Here is a 20,025-nt window from a genome sequence, read left to right on the forward strand (position 1 = left end):
AATGACTAAATGAAAAAAAAAAAACCCCTGATACTCGCTGTGTCAAACACTAACAGACAACGAGACAGAAACATGGGAAATTACCCATAACATTCACTTTGAACATCTTTACAGACAGACTGAAAACACTTCAACTCATCTTATCTACCAAACAATATAAGACAGATGCTCTGCAACCCAACTCTCAGTCAGTGATATTCTGAAAAGCAAATCAACTGCCCGTCACTTCAACTTTGGAGAAAAACGCCCGGGTTTCAGCATTAGTATGGCTTTCTTTCAGTATGTCCAGCACTGTGGTTTTGATAGTTTTCTTGTCGACTTTGGAGAGGTTTGCTTTGAGTTTAAGCAGAGCTGAAAGATGTTTTTCGCTGTTGGTGACAGAAAGAAGAAAATGTTCAAAAAAAAGATGTCATGCCAAGTATTTTATGATTATGTTTATATGCTGTTTGTCATTACAGAATGAGATACTGAGAAACAAAACTGTCAGGTGAAGAAAGTCATATATGACAGTAAGATGCAAACAAATGATGATGATGATGATGATGATGATGTTTCAGCCTACCTTAGATTACATGAATGTGCAAAATCACCCCATTAATGCCACATGATATTAACAATGTTAATAAGTTAAAAAAAAGATTCTGCAACATTTTTTTAACTTTCAACACAAGGCTTACAAGTTCAATCATTTCTTTAAACTTGTAGTCCAAGACTGCAGGTCTTAAATCAAACAGCTGATTTGCTGATCTGTATTATTGAACCTGTTATCTTTTTCTGTGTGTAACCGGTTTCCTGCCCCTGACACACATCCATCCTGCAAACATTAACAGCTGTCACATCACCACACCAACTATTGGAAAATGTGTCAATTTCTGTGTTAAATGCAACAATAGATGGAACTCGTATTGGTGACACTGATATGTGCCTAAATTTACATTAATCTCCAAGTTTCCACTAGTTTTACCAAATAACTCCCCATGAAATCACACACTTCCGTGGTGCTGATGCTTTCAGACACACAGACAGTCTATATGTGAGTGCTATCAACAGCAGTGTTTATGTCCCCTGATTCTCTTTCTCCTTTTCCTTTAAGGTTAGAAATAAGACAAGAACGAGACAGTTTGTTTTCCAGTGCCACATTTGGAAGAAATCTCTCCTTTCACTCTAATTAACAGCATTATTGACTTCATCTACACACAGCTGCTGCTGCTTCTCTCAGGCCTGCATGTTTTATTTAGCTTTCAGTTTCTCATATTAGTTTCCATGAATGTCGCTCATCCTGCTGACAAGAAACATCTGAAACCAACTGAGATGTTTGGCTCAGTCTACTTGCTGTTCCTCCTCAGCTATCGCCAAAAAGTGCAGTTGTTTTTGTATTAAAGTAAATAATGTTTCAGTCAGTTCAAAAGTTACCTGAGGTCGGGATAAGCAGATCCCAGTGAAACGATTTGCATCTGTATGGCAGGAATATCTTGGAGTTTTAGCACTTCTGCAATCTTGGTCAGGATTTCCTTTAACCAGTCTTGTTTGGATCCCTGTGAAGACAAATCAGTGACGTCAGTTTAGTCTGCAAGTTTCCCCAAACTGTAATCAACAAAGCAATAATGATGTTTTTCATTCTGGAGCTACTGCACTGGAGTTTGACAAGATCAATGATGTATTTGATACGTTCTTTCAGTTTCGTGAATATTGTCTTTATTTATGCACCACATAGTCATCAACTAATGTTCAGATATTTGATACATTTGTAACTACAGTCCAGTTGTCCTTAAGTGGAGGGTTTTTCTTCATTTCCACCATGTTTTGCTCCATGTAAAATCTGTATAAAATATTAATTTATATGCTACAGATACAAATGTGTAATGTAAAAATCTTTTTTAACAATATACAGCAAGTGGGAAAAAAGTGGGGAAAAAAGTGGTCCATCATTTTCTATGGGTCACACTTTTGTTTTTCAGGAATGAGTCCATTGGTTTTCCATTGAGTGTATTTCATCTATATCCAGGCTTGGAGGATCAGATTTTAGTCAGCTGCTCTTTTTTTTTTTGTTTCAATTTTATAGAACTTTTAATCAAAACTTCCAAACCAAATAAATGTGAAATGCAGCTGATTCTTATTCTTATTTTTTCCACAGCTCAGCAGAAATCTGATCACTTTTGGGTTTTATTCATGTCTCAGCTAAAGTGTGCAGTGAAGGTGAGTCTCACCATTCTGGCAAACAGCTCGTGCAGTTTCTCTCCATTTTCTTGCACAGTCTCGCAAGCCTTCTGCTGCTGATTGCTGTCCTTCAGTTTGACCTCTCCTTTCAGGAGCCTCTGGACATATTCCACTGTCATTTCCTGGTAAAGCCGACCAATCAGCTCCTGAATTTAAACCAAGTATTTAAGTAGTCAGAGCGCATCATAATCCTTTTACTAAAAAGGTGGCAATGAAGGCAATAATGGCCATTCAATCCAAAACAAAGTTTCCTCCTTTTACCTGGTAAGAGGACTGACTGGAACCCTGAAGTTCTTGAAGCTCGTCTTCAGTGCTGTTCAGCAGCTTCTCAAACGTGTTCTTCTTCAGCCAGTCACTGGTTCCCACCTTCTGGTAGTGTGGCTGTGTGAGGAACAAATAACACATTGTTTTAAAATCTTTGATTAAAACATGTTAGGATTTAATCCTGAGGATTATTCTGCAGTTGTAAAGAACTTACTTTGAGGACCTTGCGCACAGAGGTTAATAAATAAGTGTGGGCAGACTGTTTCATCTCAGTCAGGACCGGCAAACAGTTTTCCCGCACATTCTCTGGGAACAGATCGTGCTTCTCAAAGAAGTCCCTTTAGACAGTCCACACAGGACACATTAGCTCACAGTGATGTATTCGCCTTTTATGATGAAGTTAAAATCTGAATTTCCATCTAACTGGATCAGAAACATACCTGAACTGTTCGACACAGCTGAGGTTTGCCTTTATGAAAGCTTTGCTGTGCGGTTTGTTCTGCCTTATGATGTCTTCATGAAACTCTTTATACCTGCAGAAGATTAAAAACAGTTTTCACTTTTACTATCTTGTTATTACCAAACATTAAACTAAAATGTATTTTCAAATGACAATATTTAAAAGACAGCCTTGTGAAGCCTTGTTACCTCTGCATGAAGTCTGTCAGGTTGGATGTTATTTTCTGGGCTTTGTGTCCGTCTACAATTTTGTGCGCTGATGTCACGATGCCGTAGATAAACTGAAGACAAATGTATTGACAAATCAGTGGCAGTTTTAAGTAAAGCACTTTACATAGCAATGCACTTCCATCATTTTCAGATCCAGTTAAACACCAGGAACCAAACCCAGTGCTTTACAATGTTAGTGACAAACCCAAGTGATTAAACTACAGAACCATGGGAGGGTTCGAAACTGTGACTCTGATCCGACAGTAAATGAGTTTCTACAAACGACCCAAACAATAATGACGGTCCTTTGTTTGTTTGTTAATCTTTTTATCAAAGTTTCTCAAAGTCTTTTTCAGTTTGGTTAATATGTGCAGCAGGCTGGAAAATATTTGTCGGCACTTCTTTGGAAAGTTTTAAAGTGAATAATAGAGTAAATGTCAGTCTGCACATTTTGTTCTCCTACGATCAAAACAATGTTCTGTCAATATTTCACCACAACAATTTTTTATTGCACAGTTCTGATATAGCAATGTTTTCAAAGCCTCTCATTATGGTCAACAATTAGAAATATCATGTTCCAGAGTCTGGTGACTCAGTGTTTATGTTTAGGGTTATGAATATGCTTTGTTTCTGTTAAGTTCTGGTTATATCTTTTGGAGTTTTCTAGTTCTTTGGTTTTGCCTCCATGTCTCCCATGTGTTACACGTCCCTTGTCTAGTTTCCTGTCTAGCGTCTCCCCTGTCAGCTGTGTCTTCTTGTCAAGTCCGTGTCTCTGTGTCTGTGTCCTGTTTCCTGTTTTACTTTGACAGTCTTGCTTCCTTTGTTAATGTTTTTAATTTTGCTTCCTGTCCATTTCGTTATGTCAGATTAGTCCCAGCTGTTGTCCTCCTGTTTCTCTTTCCCTCGTTTACTACCTGGTGTATTTAATCCCCGTGTTTTCCTCTGTCCGTAGTCGTGTCATTAACTACCCTCTCTGTGTTATCCTGTGTTCCTGATTAAATCTTAGTTCTCCATTTCTGGCATCGTTTCTAGTTTTTTTAGTTTTCCAGTCTGAGTTTCATGTGCTTAGTTTTTAACTGCACAATAAGCCGGCCTCCTTTAGTTAAATCTTTCGTTTCGTGAGTCTTGTATTTGGGACCTTCATCCTGCCTGCCACACAGCAAACCATCACAAGAAGTAAACAAAATGCAAAACTCACTATAAGGACCCTTAAAGTTAGCCAACACAAGTGATTCCTTTCATTTTGTGTTGATACATCTTTATTCAAGCTTTATAAAAGTATTGATTTCAGCCTCTTTTATATCAAGTTGTTGCAGCAACTCTACCTGGATGACATCATAGGCCACAGGACTGGCGTAGCAACCATCATCTCTTGTGGGCTCCTTTCCTTGATCCCACTCTTTTTTTGCTTCATCCAATACTTGGTCAATAAAAATCATCAGGTCGCTCTAAACACACAACAACACACCGTTGTCACTATTATATCTACAATATTCTATGAGCTATAATAAAACAAACTATAACTTTTTTAAACAGCATTCTAAAAACGTGCAAAGCAAATTAAACGTATGACAACAAATCCTTTGTTACCTGTTGTTTGCTGAGGTACTGCTCCTCCAGAGGTTTCAGTAACTCGTCAGGAAGCAGGTTTCCCAGCGCTTCAGTATTGATATTACTGGCCACCTCAGGTTTTTCAAGGATTCTGTTACACAGAGCAGATACAGCCCAAGTTGTATTTAGTCTACACGTCATTTGTTATTTCAGTTTAATTCACTTTAGTTCTACTTATATAGCGCCAAATCACTACATCAGTTGCCTCAAAGCACTTTGTATTGTAAGATAAGACACTACAATAACACAGAGAAAACTGCAACAATGAAACGACCCTGTATGATTAAACAGTAGGAAGGAAAAACTCCCTATTTACAGGAAGACAAGGTTCTGGGAGGGGCGGCCATCTGCTATGACCACTTGAGGGTGCGGAGAGAAAGACAGGATCAGATGTTGTGGAAGAGAGGTGGAGATTAATAATAACTCATGATTAAATGCAGAGTGGTTTAAAAACACACAGAAAGTGAAAAGAGGTGAGTGCAAAAGAAACTCATGGGGAAGGCCCAGCAGCCTAGACCTACTGCAGCATAACTAAGGGATGATTCAAGGTCATCTGATCTAGCCGTTTATGCTTTGTCAAAAGTGAAAGATTTAAGCCTCATCTTAAAAGTAGGGTGGCTGTCTTCTGATTCCCAACTGGGAGCTGGTTCTTCCATAGAAGAAGAGCCTGAAAGCTGAAGGCTCTCCCTTCCATTCTACTAAGTGCTCTATTGCTGTGATATGGTACTAAGACGTCTTTAAGAGTAGATGAGATCTGATTATTGAAGACCTTTAATGTGAGAAGATTTTAAATTTGATTCTGGATTCAACAGTTAGCCGATGAAGAGAAGCCAGTATGGAAGAAATATGATCTCTCTTTCTAGTCCCTGTAGGTACTCCTCCGGAAGCTTTTTTGGATCAACTAGAAAGTTTTTGGGGAGTTTTTAGGACAACATGACCACAATGAATTGGAATAGTCCATACTAGAAGTAATAAATGCAGGAATTAGTTTTTCAGTATCAGTCCAAGACAGAATGTTTCTGATCTATGTGTATTAAAGGGCATATCTTGGTCAAAAATGACTCCTAGGTTCATCACAGTGTTACTGAAGGCCAATTGATCCAAAGTCAAAATCTGGTTAAATGCCATATTTCTAAGCTTTTCAGGGCCGGGTACAATAACCTCAGTTTTATCTCATTTTAGAAGCAGGAAATTAGAGGTCATCCATGTTTTTATGTCTTTAAGGCATTTCTCTTTAACTAATTGGTGTGTGTCTGTGTAGCAATGACAATGCTATGCCTTAAAATGAAATTAGTCCCAGCTAAGAACCCTGTTGAACTCCATAATTAACCTTAATGTGTGAAGAAAACTCTACATTAACATGAACAAGTCTGTTAGATAAATATTATTTAAACCACTGCAGCATAGTACCTCTAATACAAACAGCATGCTCTAATTGCTGTGATTAAATATTATGGTCAATAGTATCAAAATTTAATATAGCGCATTAAGCCACCAGAAATGAATCAGAATCAGAATACTTAGGAAATTATGTAAAATGGTTGCTTAATGTACTGAAATCAGCATGGTGGCACAGTGATTAGCACTGCTGCCTCACAGCAAGAAGATCCTGAGTTCATTTCTACCTGGCCAGGGCCTTTCTGTGTGGAGTTTGCATGTTCTCCCCATGTTTACCTGGGTTCTCTCCGGATACTTCAGCTTCCTCCCGCAGTCCAAAGACATGCAGTTAGTGGGGTTAGATTAATTGGTGATTCAAAATTGCCCATAGGCGTAATTGTGAGTGCGAATGGTTGTCTGTCTCTATGTGTTAGCCCTGTGATAGACTGGCGACCTGTCCAGGATGTACCCTGCCTCCCTATGGTAGCTGGGATAGGCTCCACCCCCCACTCCCCGGCGATGCTGACAAAGATAAGTGGAAGAGAATGGAATGGATGGATGAAAGCCACCAAAAATTTGCAGCTAAAAGACAGGCGTATAAATAAATATAAATAAATCCCAGCATAAAAATAATATGCTACTTCAAACAAAAACTAATTGCTTACTCTGGATAAGATTCCTTCACCCATTGCAGGAGGAAACTGCAGTCATCCACAGAACCCACAGAACCCACAATCTTTCTGAGCCTGGCCTTGACAGTTTGATGGTACTGTCTTGCATAAAAGTTACAGATGTCCATCTCTGGTGGGTAGCAGTTGTTCACCTTCTCCACCACCCGCTGCAGGTCGTCCTTCAGCTGTTTGCCCATGGACTGGATAGTTGCCTGGATAGTTGACTGGTTAACCTGGTCACCAGTGGGGCTCGATGGATTATCCATACGCCCATTTACTAATTCATGAAGCACTTTGTCATGGTGCTTCTTCCACTCGCTGGGCCTCCAGGCTGGTGGAGTTTGAGAATTTTGTTTCCATAGCTGGTCCTGCTCTTCCTCAAGGTTGATGGCTTTCACCGCAGACTTCAGAGCAGACGCTGATGCTTCCTCACTGCTGAGAGAAAAGCTCTGCTGCAGAATGTGCCATACATGCTCTTCAAGGGCTTTATGGTCTGCAGCAAGCTTTTCTACTGCTTCCTTGTTGGCCTCCGCTGTCTCCCAAAACAGATGTTTCTCCCTGTCTATCAGTTCCTGAGTGGCTTCACAAAAGGCTTGCCTTTCAAGGTATTCCTCAAAAGTAGGAGTCACTGGTGGACAATAACAAAGACAATTTTTTTAAAATTATCAGCACTATTTTATAGATGAATCATCCAGGCTCTGTTAAACTGCTTTGATACTTTCTCAAGTTTTCAGTCCTAAATATGAAACAGGTCAGAAGAAGAGTTTATAGCAATTATTATTTTATCGTTCCACAATTTTACTGTGGAAAACACTTTTATTTATAACATGTTTCTGACTGGATTTTTGGACCTCTGACCTTTATAACTATTTAAATAATATCCATTTTGATGTATGTCCAATGTTCCCAAATTAATTTTATTTTCACTTTTTTAGGAAAAAAAACTGATCAAAACAATTTTTCTCTTGATATCTATGATAGTAAACATTGAAACAAATCTTTCTAAACAGTGAAATGAATGGTGCACATGTACTATATACCCATAATTAAATATAATAAAAATAATTATAATTAAACTCATATCAAGTATATTTAAATGGGGTTGAACAAATAAAAAATATTTATACTTCCCACCTTTTTCATCCATCGAGGGGGGTTTATCCTCGTCCCTTTTCTGTTTAAAAGAAAACTTTCTCTTAGAAGTATTGTTGGGATCTGAAACAAAGTACACAGTTTAATGAAGTCTGATTAACAGACTGCAGAGATGATTTCAATCTTTTGTGATTTGTATGCAATAAAGATTGGCAATGGACACTCTAATAAGATTGTCTTTTATATGTTATTGTTCTGCCCAATGAGGTTGAAATTTGGCTTCGGCTTGATGTTTAAAGGTGCACAGTGACAGGAAATAAAAACGCACATCAAATGCATTGCACCTAGCAAGTCTGTTTTGAAAATGTAAGGAGTAGAAAGGAGATATATTTACACTAAAAGCATTAAAAAGTAAAAGCAAAAGTTAAAAGGAATAATTAAAGCACTGCAAATTAAAAATAAATACACTAAAAAGTATTTGTACTTCCCACCTTTTTCTGCCAAGTCTTCAGAGGGGAGTGTATCCACTTCCTTTTTCCGTCTCCAAGGAAAGGATTCTCTCAGTCTATTAAATGTATTATCAAACCTCGGCATGCTGGGATCTAAAAAAGCAAAGCACACAGTTTAATGCAGTTTTAATGACAGACTGCAGACACGATTTCTGATCTTTTGTTTTCTCCACTTTGCACAGACAAGCATCAGCAGTGCTTTTTGTTTTGAACTCAGTTCCCAAAAAATTGTTGTTGTTTTCTTGTCCACTATAATGACCACTGCAGAGAACATTTTAATAAACATTTAACAAAAAATGTTTTGCAGATTTTAGCTATTTTGGTTTGTTCTTTTATGACTGTATAATCTTAATGGGCCATCTACTTCATTGTTTTAATGGACTTCCCTACCACTGCTATGCTGATGACAAACAGTTTTACTTTTACATCAGACCCAACAACGTTAACAATCAATGATTCTCTGTCATTACTACTTGGATGGATTCAAATTTACTTGTGGCAGGGCGTGGTCTGTGGCGCCGCTGCAGGGAGGCTGACACGCTGGAGCTGCATCAGCAATTACACCTCACCTGCTTAAGAGGGATGAACTCAGTCCTGATGTGGTGGTTGTTGGTGTGTGTGGCCGGCAGCTGAAAAGCTGCAGCCGTGTGTGAAGTTACAACAACCGTAATTAAGAAAAGTGTTAAAGGTGTGCAATATGTGGTCGGGTCTGCCATGCATCTGTTACATTACATCATCGCAATTTCAGTAAAGCTGAGGTTCTAGTACTTGGCCCAGCCAGTTTCTCTAAGGAGATAAGTCAGTACATCGGCCCCTTCTAAAACTAAAAACCTTGGTATAATTTTTGACCAACACCTGAATTTTGAAATTCACGTCTCAAAGCTCACCCAAACTTGTTTCCTTGACCTCAGAAATATTGCAAAATTCCATTACTAACAGATAATCCTCTGCATGGACAGGCCACTGCTTATACAGAGCTTCTGAAACCTGATCACTGCACGTGACCTTTCTGATCCCCTAACCAGGGCCTTCTTACTGTCCCTCGCTCGATTAAAAAACCAGAGGTGATTTTGAGGTTGTTGCACCCAAACTGTGGAACAGCCTTCCTCCCTCAATCAGGTCTGCTAACTCTGTTATTTGATTTAAAAGGTTCATTCCTGAGCCTGGAGCAGCTCTTGACAAAACAACCTGGCTAGCATGTACAGAGACCTGACCACAACATCTTTGGAATGAATAAACACAATCAGGCCTTGTCACTCAAAATCAACTGTGGTCTTCAAAAATGCACTCGTACCTGCAGTTTGCACCCAGACGTAACAATCTGATGGAAAGCCTTGAACCAGAGGTGGAGGCTTTTCCAGCAGCAGATTAGTGCCCATGGTTTAGCATGAGAAACTTAATGTCCACATACTTTGTTCATACATTTTCAAACTTTAGGCAACAAAGACTATGTTAAGGTAAATATTAAAAAATGTTAGTAGAAGTTTAATAATTAAATATTGCCAGTTTATAGGATCATTGATCTAGTATTAAAGTTAATACCTGTCTTTGATGGTGTCGCTGGTTTGGATTTGAGAGAAGAAACATCTGACTCTTCATCCTCTTTTTTCTCTTCATTCTCCAGACAGGTGGCTGAAGAGCCGTCGCCAAGACCTGACAGAGAGTAAAGCAGAGCACTGCTGGTAACAGCACAATTTTCTCATAACAGGTTGATTTGGCAAAGATTTGATGCCAGATGACCTTCCTGATGCAACTCTCTCCAGTTATCTAGGGCTGGGACCTGCAGTACACTGGCTTGTGTACACACATTGTGTGATGAACTTCTCAGAAACTGTTTGCTTGATGCTCATTTGTGTCTGTAGCACTAACTAGATCCTGAAGTACCACAACTATTACTCATGAACATCTGCACCAAAAATGCTGTTTTGGATTGTTTGGGGTCACTTTACCCACTAAGTGTGATTTGTATGCAATAAAGATTGGCGATGGATACTCTAATAAGATTGTCTTTTATATGTTATTGTTCTGCCCAATGAGGTTGAAATTTGGCTTCGGCTTGATGTTTAAAGGTGCACAGTAACAGGAAATAAAAACGCACATCAAATGCATTGCACCTAGCAAGTCTGTTTTGAAAATGTAAGGAGTAGAAAGGAGATATATTTACACTAAAAGCATTAAAAAGTAAAAACAAAAAGTTAAAAGGAATACTTAAAGCACTGCAAATTAAAAATAAATACACTAAAATGTATTTGTACTTCCCACCTTTTTCTTCCTTCAAGTCTTCAGAGGGGAGTGTATCCACTTCCTGTTTCCGTCTCCAACGAATGGATTCTCTCAGTCTATTAAATGTATTATCAAACCTCGGCATGCTGGGATCTAAAAAAGCAAAGCACACAGTTTAATGTAGTTTTAATGACAGACTGCAGACACGATTTCTGATCTTTTGTTTTCTCCACTTTGCACAGACAAGCATCAGCAGTGCTGTTTTCTTGTCCACTATAATGACCACTGCAGAGAACATTTTAGTTTGTTCTTTTATGACTGTATAATCTTAATGGGCCATCTACTTCATTGTTTTAATGGACTTCCCTACCACTGCTATGCTGATGACAAACAGTTTTACTTTTACATCAGACCCAACAACGTTAACAATCAATGATTCTCTGTCATTACTACTTGGATGTATTCAAATTTACTTGTGGCAGGGCGTGGTCTGTGGCGCCGCTGCAGGGAGGCTGACACGCTGGAGCTGCATCAGCAATTACGCCTCACCTGCTTAAGAGGGATGAACTCAGTCCTGATGTGGTGGTTGTTGGTGTGTGTGGCTGGCAGCTGAAAAGCTGCAGCCGTGTGTGAAGTTACAACAACCGTAATTAAGAAAAAAGTGTTAAAGGTGTGCAATATGTGGTCGGGTCTGCCATGCATCTGTTACATTACTTCATCGCAATTTCAGTAAAGCTGAGGTTCTAGTACTTAACCCAGGCAGTTTCTCTAAGGAGATAAGTCAGTACATCGGCCCCTTCTAAAACTAAAAACCTTGGTATAATTTTTGACCAACACCTGAATTTTGAAATTCACGTCTCAAAGCTCACCCAAACTTGTTTCCTTGACCTCAGAAATATTGCAAAATTCCATTACTAACAGATAATCCTCTGCATGGACAGGCCACTGCTTATACAGAGCTTCTGAAACCTGATCACTGCAGCCGACCTTTCCGACCCCCTAACCAGGGCCTTCTTACTGTCCCTCGCTCGATTATAAAACCAGAGGTGATCGTGCTTTTGAGGTTGTTGCACCCAAACTGTGGAACAGCCTTCCTCCCTCAATCAGGTTATTTGATTTAAAAGGCTCATTTCTGAGCCTGGAGCAGCTCTTGACAAAACAACCTGGCTAGCATGTACAGAGGCCTGACCACAACATCTTTGGAATGAATAGAAGCAATCAGGCCTTGTCACTCAAAATCAACTGTGTGTCATGGTCCTGGGCCATGTTGGCCCAGTATTCTTAGTTTCTTGTATTTCTGTATTTCATTTCTTATTTAGGCCATGTTTCCTGAGTTGTCCTGTTATGTTGTTCCCTAAGTGTTTTCCCTTCGTGACTCTTACCCCCTGTGTGCCCCTCTGTGTATTTTTGAGCCCTCGTCTCTCTTTGTGTTTATTCCATGTTTCCCCTGACCCAGCGTTTCTAGTTCCTTGTGATGTTTGTAATATGGTACTTGTGTGATTTATTCTATGGCTTCTAGTTTTGTTCCCTTGCCCTTCATGTCTCTCTGTGTCCCCTCTGTTCTGTGTAATTGTGTGTCTTTGCATGTTTGAGTTTCTTGTTTTCTGTCCCTCTGCATTGTGCATTATGTTCTCATGGTTGGTCTTTTGTTACTCCCTCTAGTCTAGTTTCTTGTGTTCCAAGTTGAGTATTTCCCTCCGTGTATTTTGGTTCTTAGAGTCCTCTGCCTTATGGTTTATGTCTCTGTGTTCCTTAGTTGCTTTCTCCACTGTGTCAAGTTTGCGTCTCTGTATGATACTTCCTGTTTTACTTTGGTGGTCCATGTCTTATGTGAATGTGTCCTGCTCTGCTTGTCTCGTCCAGCCTGATTACTTCCAGCTGTGCTCTCCTTCTGTGTCTCATTCCCTCGTTATCCCTCTGTGTATTTAAGCCCTGTGTTTCTCTGAGACGGTGTCGTGTCGTCCCTCATGCTGTGTGTGATTCTCCCCGTGTCTTCTGGTATGTGTTACAATTAGCTCTTCCCAGTTTAGTTTTACATTGCTTTGGTATCACTGTTATCGTTTGTCACCTGTCAGCAATAAAGCTGCATTTTGAGTTCAGTCCTGTTTTCCCGTGAGTTGGCGTTTGGGTCCTATTTTCCTGCCTGCCACACACCGTTACATGACACTGTGGTCTTCAAAAATGCACTTGTACCTGCAGTTTGCACACAGATGCAACAATCTGATGGAAAGCCTTGAACCAGAGGTGGAGGCTTTTCCAGCAGCAGATTAGTGCCCATGGTTTAGCATGAGAAACTTAATGTCCACATACTTTATTCATACATTTTCAAAATTTAGTCAATATCGACTATGTTAAGGTAAATATTAAAAAAATGTTAGAAGTTTAATAATTAAATATTGCCAGTTTATAGAATCATTGATCTAGTATTAAAGTTAATACCTGTCTTTGATGGTGTCGGTGGTTTGGATTTGAGAGAAGAAACATCTGACTCTTCTTCCTCCTTTTTCTCTTCATTCTCCAGACAGGTGGCTGAAGAGCCGTCGCCAAGACCTGACAGAGAGTAAAGCAGAGCACTGCTGGTAACAGCACAATTTTCTTATAACAGGTTGATTTGGCAAAGATTTGATGCCAGATGACCTTCCTGATGCAACTCTCTCCAGTTATCTAGGGCTTGTGCACTGGCTTGTGTTCACACATTGTGCGATGAACTTCTCAGAAACTGTTTGCTTGATGCTCATTTGTGTCTGTAGCACTAACTAGATCCTGAAGTACCACAACTATTACTCATGAACATCTGCACCAAAAATGCTGTTTTGCATTGTTTGGGGTCACTTTACCCACTAAGTGTGATTTGTATGCAATAAAGATTGGCGATGGACACTCTAATAAGATTGTCTTTTATGTGTTATTGTTCTGCCCAATCCCACATATCAAGTCTGGCCTGGATCTGGTATCAAACCGGCACTGCTGACTTCTGGCATGATAAGACATATGTCATCCAGATATGGGCCAGGCCTGGCATAGATGGCACTGTTTATGTGATGGAATGCCACATCTGGCTTGATTGTGGTTTGGTTTATGTGGCCCAGGCCCACAGAAAACAGATCTGGCCCGGATCTGGCATCAAGCTGGCACTTCTGACTGACTGGAGTCATGGCAGGGTGTATGTCAACCAGATGTGGGCAAGGTCTGGCAATGATGGTACTATTTATGTTCCTATTTTCCCATTTTAGTTAGAAGACCCAAATGCCATGTTGCAATACTATACTGCTATGGTAACCAACGTTTCAAATGCAGGTGTGACAGGTTTGTGAGGGTACATTTTATCCAAAACCTAGTGACGGTTTACTCATCTTTGACAGTGGGTGGCTGTAGCTCAGGAGGTAGAGCAGGTCACCTACTGAACGCAAGCTTAGTGGTTCGATCCCTGGCTCCTCCAGTCTGCATGTCAAGAGTGTGAATGTGTATGAATGTAAATAGGAAGCACTCAGTTTAGAGGAAGTGTTTGATAAATGTGGCATGTTGTATAGAGCACTTTAAGTAATCTGGGAGACTAGAAAAGCGCTGTATAAGAGTCAGTCCATTCACTGTCTGAACAGAGTTTTGTCATGCTTCTTTTGCACTATTATGTTCTGGCACCTGTTGTTATTACATGGCTTGATTAAGGTACACATTAGGCTGACATCCAGGGCCAGAGCTGAAACTGTTCTGGGCCAGCAGTGTGTCTGCAACTGGCCTTGTGCTGACCCATGTGTGGGCCACATCTGGCAAACCAAATCTGGGCCACCAAAGGGTCGTCATTCTTTGCGGTATGTGAGCCACGTGTAAGCACATTCTGTGGGCCAGATCTAACCCATACCAATTTTGCTATGTGGGATGAGGTTGCAATTTGGCATCAGCTTGATGTTTAAAGGTGCACAGTGACAGGAAATAAAAATAAAAAGAAATAAATAAAAAGAAATTCAAATACAAGTCTGATTTGAAAACGTAAGGAGTAGAAAGGAGATATATTTGCATTAAAAAGTAAAAGTTAAAAGGAATACTTAAATAAAGCATTGAAAATTAAAAACAGGTACAGTAAAATGTATTTGTACTTCCCACCTTTTTCTTCCTTCAAGTCTTCAGAGGGGAGTGTATCCACTTCCTTTTTTCGTCTCCAACGAAAAGATTCTCTCAGTCTGTTTAATGTATTTTCAAACTTCGGCATACTGGGATCTAAGAAAGAAAAGCAAACAGTTTAATATAGTTTGAATAACAAACTACAGGCCTGATTTCTGATCTTTTGTTTTCTCCACTTTCCACAGACAAGCATCAGCAGTGCTTTTTGTTTTGAACTCAGTTCCCAAAAAATTGTTGTTGTTTTCTTGTCCACTATAATGACCACTGCAGAGAACATTTTAATAAACATTTAACAAAAAATGTTTTGCAGATTTTAGCTATTTTGGTTTGTTCTTTTATGACTGTATAATCTTAATGGGCCATCTACTTCATTGTTTTAATAGACTTTCCTACCACTGCTATGCTGATGACAAACAGTTTTACTTTTATGTCAGACCAAACAACATTAACGATCAATGATTCTCTGTCATTACTACTTGGATGTATTCAAATTTACTTTATTGTAATTTCAGTAAAACTGAGGTTGTAGTATTTGGCCCAGGCAGTTTCTCTAAGGAGATAAGCCAGTACATTGGCCCCTTCACTAATAACTTCTAAAACTAAAATCTAATTTTAAAACCAGAGGTGATTGTGCTTTTGTCGTTGTTGGGCCCAAACTGTGGAACAGCCTTCCTCACTCAATCAGTTTGCTGGCTCTGTTATTTGATTTAAAAGGCTCATTTCTGAGCCTGGAGCAGCTCTTGACAAAACAACCTGGCTAGCATGTACAGAGGCCTGACCACAACATCTTTGGAATGAATAGAAGCAATCAGGTCTTGTCACTCAACACCAGCTCCGGACCTCAATAATGAACTTGTACCTGGATGGCAACAAATGCAGTTTGTAGCCAGACGTAACAATCTGATGGAAAGCCTTGAACCAGAGGTGGAGGCTTTTCCAGCAGCAGGTTAGTGCCCATGGTTTGATTTGGCATTGCAATGTTAATGTTCACATAATTTGTTCATAAGTTTTCAAACTCTAGTCAACAAAGACTATGTTAAGGTAAATATTAAAGAAAATGTTAGTAGAAGTTTAATATTTAAATATTGCCAGTATATAGGATCATTGATCTAGTATTAAAGTTAATACCTGTCTTTGATGGTGTCGCTGGTTTGGATTTGAGAGAAGAAACATCTGACTCTTCTTCCTCTTTTTTCTCTTCATTCTCCAGACAGGTGGCTGAAGAGCCGTCGCCAAGACCTGACAGAGAGTAAAGCAGAGCACTGCTGGTAACAGCACAATTTTCTCATAACAGGTTGATTTGGCAAAGATTTGATGCCAGATGACCTTCCTGATGCAACTCTCTCCAGTTATCTAGGGCTGGGACCTGCAGTACACTGGCTTGTGTTCACACATTGTGTGATGAACTTCTCAGAAACTGTTTGCTTGATGCTCATTTGTGTCTGTAGCACTAACTAGATCCTGAAGTACCACAACTATTACTCATGAACATCTGCACCAAAAATGCTGTTTTGGATTGTTTGGGGTCACTTTACCCACTAAGTGTGATTTGTATGCAATAAAGATTGGCGATGGACACTCTAATAAGATTGTCTTTCATATGTTATTGTTCTGCCCAATGAGGTTGCATCAGTTTGATGTTTAAAGGTGCACAGTGACAGGAAATAAAAGAGACATACTAAAAAAAAACCTCAAATACATTACATCTAGCAAGTCTGATTTGAAAACATAAGGAGTAGAACGGAGATATATTTGCATTAAAAAGTAAAAGGAAAAAGGAATACTTAAATAAAGCACTGAAAATTAAAAACAGGTACAGTAAAAATTATTTGTACTTCCCACCTTTTTCTTCCTTCAAGTCTTCAGAAGGGACTTCCTTTTTCCGTCTCCAAGGAAAGGACTCTCTCAGTCTATATAATGCATTATCAAACCCCGGCACACTGGGATCTAAAAAAGAAAAGCACACAGTTTAATGTAGTTTGAATAACAGACTGCAGGCCTGATTTCTGGTCCTTTGTTTTCTCCTGCCAGTGTTTGTGTTTTTGGTTTAAGTTTCACTCTTTGAATTGTGGTTTTCTGTTGTATTATATTTACTGTTCCTGGTTTCTCTTCTGGTTCCGCGCCTCATCTTGCCTCGCCTCATGTTTCTATGTCTCATTGTCTTGTCTGTGTCATCATGAACGTCTCTTGCTTCCTGTTTTATTGTGATAGTCCCTTGTCATGTGTTCAGTGTATTGAGTTTTGTTTCCCTGTGTCTCGTTATGTCAGATTCGTCCCAGCTGTGTTCCCACCAGTTCCCCATCCTCTTGTTGTCCTACTTGTGTATTTAAGCCCTGCATCTTCCTTGTTCATTGCTGGTTTGGTTGTCAATCTTCCCCTGTGTGTCATCCTCCATGTTGCCTCTGCGTTTCTTCCTCGATGTTTCATATCTCAGGCTCCTAGTTCCCAGTTTCAGGTTTTTGTTACGTTTCTTTTGTTCCTCGTGTTCTTTTGTTAGTTTCTCCATGTTCAGGTTTTGTAAGTTTATTCCTGCCATACTCTGCTTTTGTTTGCATTGAGTCTCACTGTAAATAAAAAATCACACCCAACTACTCTGTCGTCTGCATCTGCACTCGGGTCCTTCTGTCGTCACTCCATACGTCTGCCTCTGTAGCTGTGACACTCCCTTTTCCACAGGCAAGCATCAGCAATGCTTTTTGTTGTGAAGTCAGTGCCCCCCCAAAAAATGTTGTTTTTGTTGTCCACTTTAATGACCAGGGCACTGCAGCAAACCTTTTAGGGAACATTTTATAGAGATAAAATCATTTGCAAGTGTGCAGATTTTAGCCAATTTGGTTTATTCTTTCATGACTGTATAATTTTTATTATGAAAGTTGATAATGGGGGTTTTTAACAGAAGACATTGAGAGTTTTATAGTAAGGACACGGGTAACAATCCGTGCATTAATGATGTACATTTAGTTGTTAATATATGCTGGTCAGCCAGCCATCAAAAAAGTGTAAGTTGAAAGTGTCCTATATAAACGAATGCAGGCATTTATTAATATAGCTAATTTCACATGTGCTTTTATTCTAAGGAAACCCATTTTTCCTTGGTACTATGCCTCGATATTTATATGTGGGTTTACTTTCTGCACTGCATGGTTAAGATAGCATTAAATCCTGGAAATATTCTACATGTGCAAAAAATTTGCCATTTTACTGAGGCAAAGTTATTCTGTTATCATACATTAAATATGCTTTTAACTTAACTGATTCTTGCCCAGGTTAAAAATGTTGTTTGAAGGCATCAGATCAGGATTCAGTTATGAACATTTTTCCTTATTTTATTTTTCAGCTTCCCAGGGAAAAGGAGGGGGCAAAACAATCACTCATAAATGTTAATGTTTCACTACTAAATACAAATAGCAGCTTTACTTGGTCAACATTCAATTTTACTTCTGGTTGAGTTTTCAGCAGCCGTTAATAGTATTAATGCTACAGACTAGACAGCTGAGTTGGCATTACTGGTACTGCTCTTAAATGGTTTTCTTCATACTTATCCAACAGATAATAGCCAGATGCAACAATCTGATGGAAAGCCTTGAACCAGAGGTGGAGGCTTTTCCAGCAGCAGATCAGTGCCCATGGTTTGATTTGGCATTGCAAAGTTAATGTTCACATACTTTTTTCACAAGTTTATAAACTTTAGTCAACACAGACTATGTTAAGGTAAATACTAAAAAATGTTAGTAGAAGTTTAATAATTAAATATTGCCAGTTTATAGGATCATTGATCTAGTATTAAAGTTAATACCTGTCTTTGATGGTGTCGCTGGTTTGGATTTGAGAGAAGAAACATCTGACTCTTCATCCTCTTTTTTCTCTTCATTCTCCAGACAGGTGGCTGAAGAGCCGTCGCCAAGACCTGACAGAGAGTAAAGCAGAGCACTGCTGGTAACAGCACAATTTTCTCATAACAGGTTGATTTGGCAAAGATTTGATGCCAGATGGCCTTCCTGATGCAACTCTCTCCAGTTATCTAGGGCTTGTGCACTGGCTTGTGTTCACACATTGTGTGATGAACTTCTCAGAAACTGTTTGCTTGATGCTCATTTGTGTCTGTAGCACTAACTAGATCCTGAAGTACCACAACTATTACTCATGAACATCTGCACCAAAAATGCTGTTTTGCATTGTTTGGGGTCACTTTACCCACTAAGTGTGATTTGTATGCAATAAAGATTGGCGATGGATACTCTAATAAGATTGTCTTTTATGTGTTATTGTTCTGCCCAATCCCACATATCAAGTCTGGCCTGGATCTGGTATCAAACCGGCACTGCTGACTTCTGGCATGATAAGACATATGTCATCCAGATATGGGCCAGGCCTGGCATAGATGGCACTGTTTATGTGATGGAATGCCACATCTGGCTTGATTGTGGTTTGGTTTATGTGGCCCAGGCCCACAGAAAACAGATCTGGCCCGGATCTGGCATCAAGCTGGCACTTCTGACTGACTGGAGTCATGGCAGGGTGTATGTCAACCAGATGTGGGCAAGGTCTGGCAATGATGGTACTATTTATGTTCCTATTTTCCCATTTTAGTTAGAAAACGTAAGGAGTAGAAAGGAGATATATTTGCATTAAAAAGTAAAAGTTAAAAGGAATACTTAAATAAAGCATTGAAAATTAAAAACAGGTACAGTAAAAAGTATTTGTACTTCCCACCTTTTTCTTCCTTCAAGTCTTCAGAGGGGAGTGTATCCACTTCCTTTTTCCGTCTCCAACGAATGGATTCTCTCAGTCTATTAAATGTATTATCAAACCTCGGCATGCTGGGATCTAAAAAAGCAAAGCACACAGTTTAATGCAGTTTTAATGACAGACTGCAGACACGATTTCTGATCTTTTGTTTTCTCCACTTTGCACAGACAAGCATCAGCAGTGCTTTTTGTTTTGAACTCAGTTCCCAAAAAATTGTTGTTGTTTTCTTGTCCACTATAATGACCACTGCAGAGAACATTTTAATAAACATTTAACAAAAAATGTTTTGCAGATTTTAGCTATTTTGGTTTGTTCTTTTATGACTGTATAATCTTAATGGGCCATCTACTTCATTGTTTTAATAGACTTTCCTACCACTGCTATGCTGATGACAAACAGTTTTACTTTTATGTCAGACCAAACAACATTAACGATCAATGATTCTCTGTCATTACTACTTGGATGTATTCAAATTTACTTTATTGTAATTTCAGTAAAACTGAGGTTGTAGTATTTGGCCCAGG

The 20,025-nt window shown here is 39.3% G+C and overlaps 1 protein-coding gene across 1 annotated transcript in view; it reads right to left on the reverse strand.

The window, feature by feature from the left end:
- Positions 1-211: 211 nt before the first annotated feature.
- Positions 212-20,025, reverse strand: part of LOC146611635 (uncharacterized) — a 29,315-nt gene continuing 9,501 nt past the window's right edge. Inside the window, exons 7-22 of the mRNA XM_085343000.1 lie at positions 19,466-19,579; positions 13,073-13,183; positions 10,673-10,786; positions 9,953-10,063; positions 8,393-8,503; positions 7,944-8,024; positions 6,804-7,437; positions 4,741-4,852; positions 4,476-4,598; positions 3,130-3,221; positions 2,922-3,014; positions 2,696-2,819; positions 2,479-2,598; positions 2,208-2,363; positions 1,414-1,535; positions 212-368 (exon numbers count right to left, since the gene is read on the reverse strand). Coding sequence (XP_085199126.1) covers positions 212-368; positions 1,414-1,535; positions 2,208-2,363; positions 2,479-2,598; positions 2,696-2,819; positions 2,922-3,014; positions 3,130-3,221; positions 4,476-4,598; positions 4,741-4,852; positions 6,804-7,437; positions 7,944-8,024; positions 8,393-8,503; positions 9,953-10,063; positions 10,673-10,786; positions 13,073-13,183; positions 19,466-19,579 — 2,375 coding nt within the window. The remainder of the gene's footprint in view (positions 369-1,413; positions 1,536-2,207; positions 2,364-2,478; positions 2,599-2,695; positions 2,820-2,921; positions 3,015-3,129; positions 3,222-4,475; positions 4,599-4,740; positions 4,853-6,803; positions 7,438-7,943; positions 8,025-8,392; positions 8,504-9,952; positions 10,064-10,672; positions 10,787-13,072; positions 13,184-19,465; positions 19,580-20,025) is intronic.

The sequence above is a fragment of the Diplotaxodon limnothrissa genome, linkage group LG19, assembly GCF_057381915.1.
Source record: "Diplotaxodon limnothrissa isolate DT_005_m linkage group LG19, D_limnothrissa_male_GT1.1, whole genome shotgun sequence".
Taxonomy (NCBI): Eukaryota; Metazoa; Chordata; class Actinopteri; order Cichliformes; family Cichlidae; genus Diplotaxodon; species Diplotaxodon limnothrissa.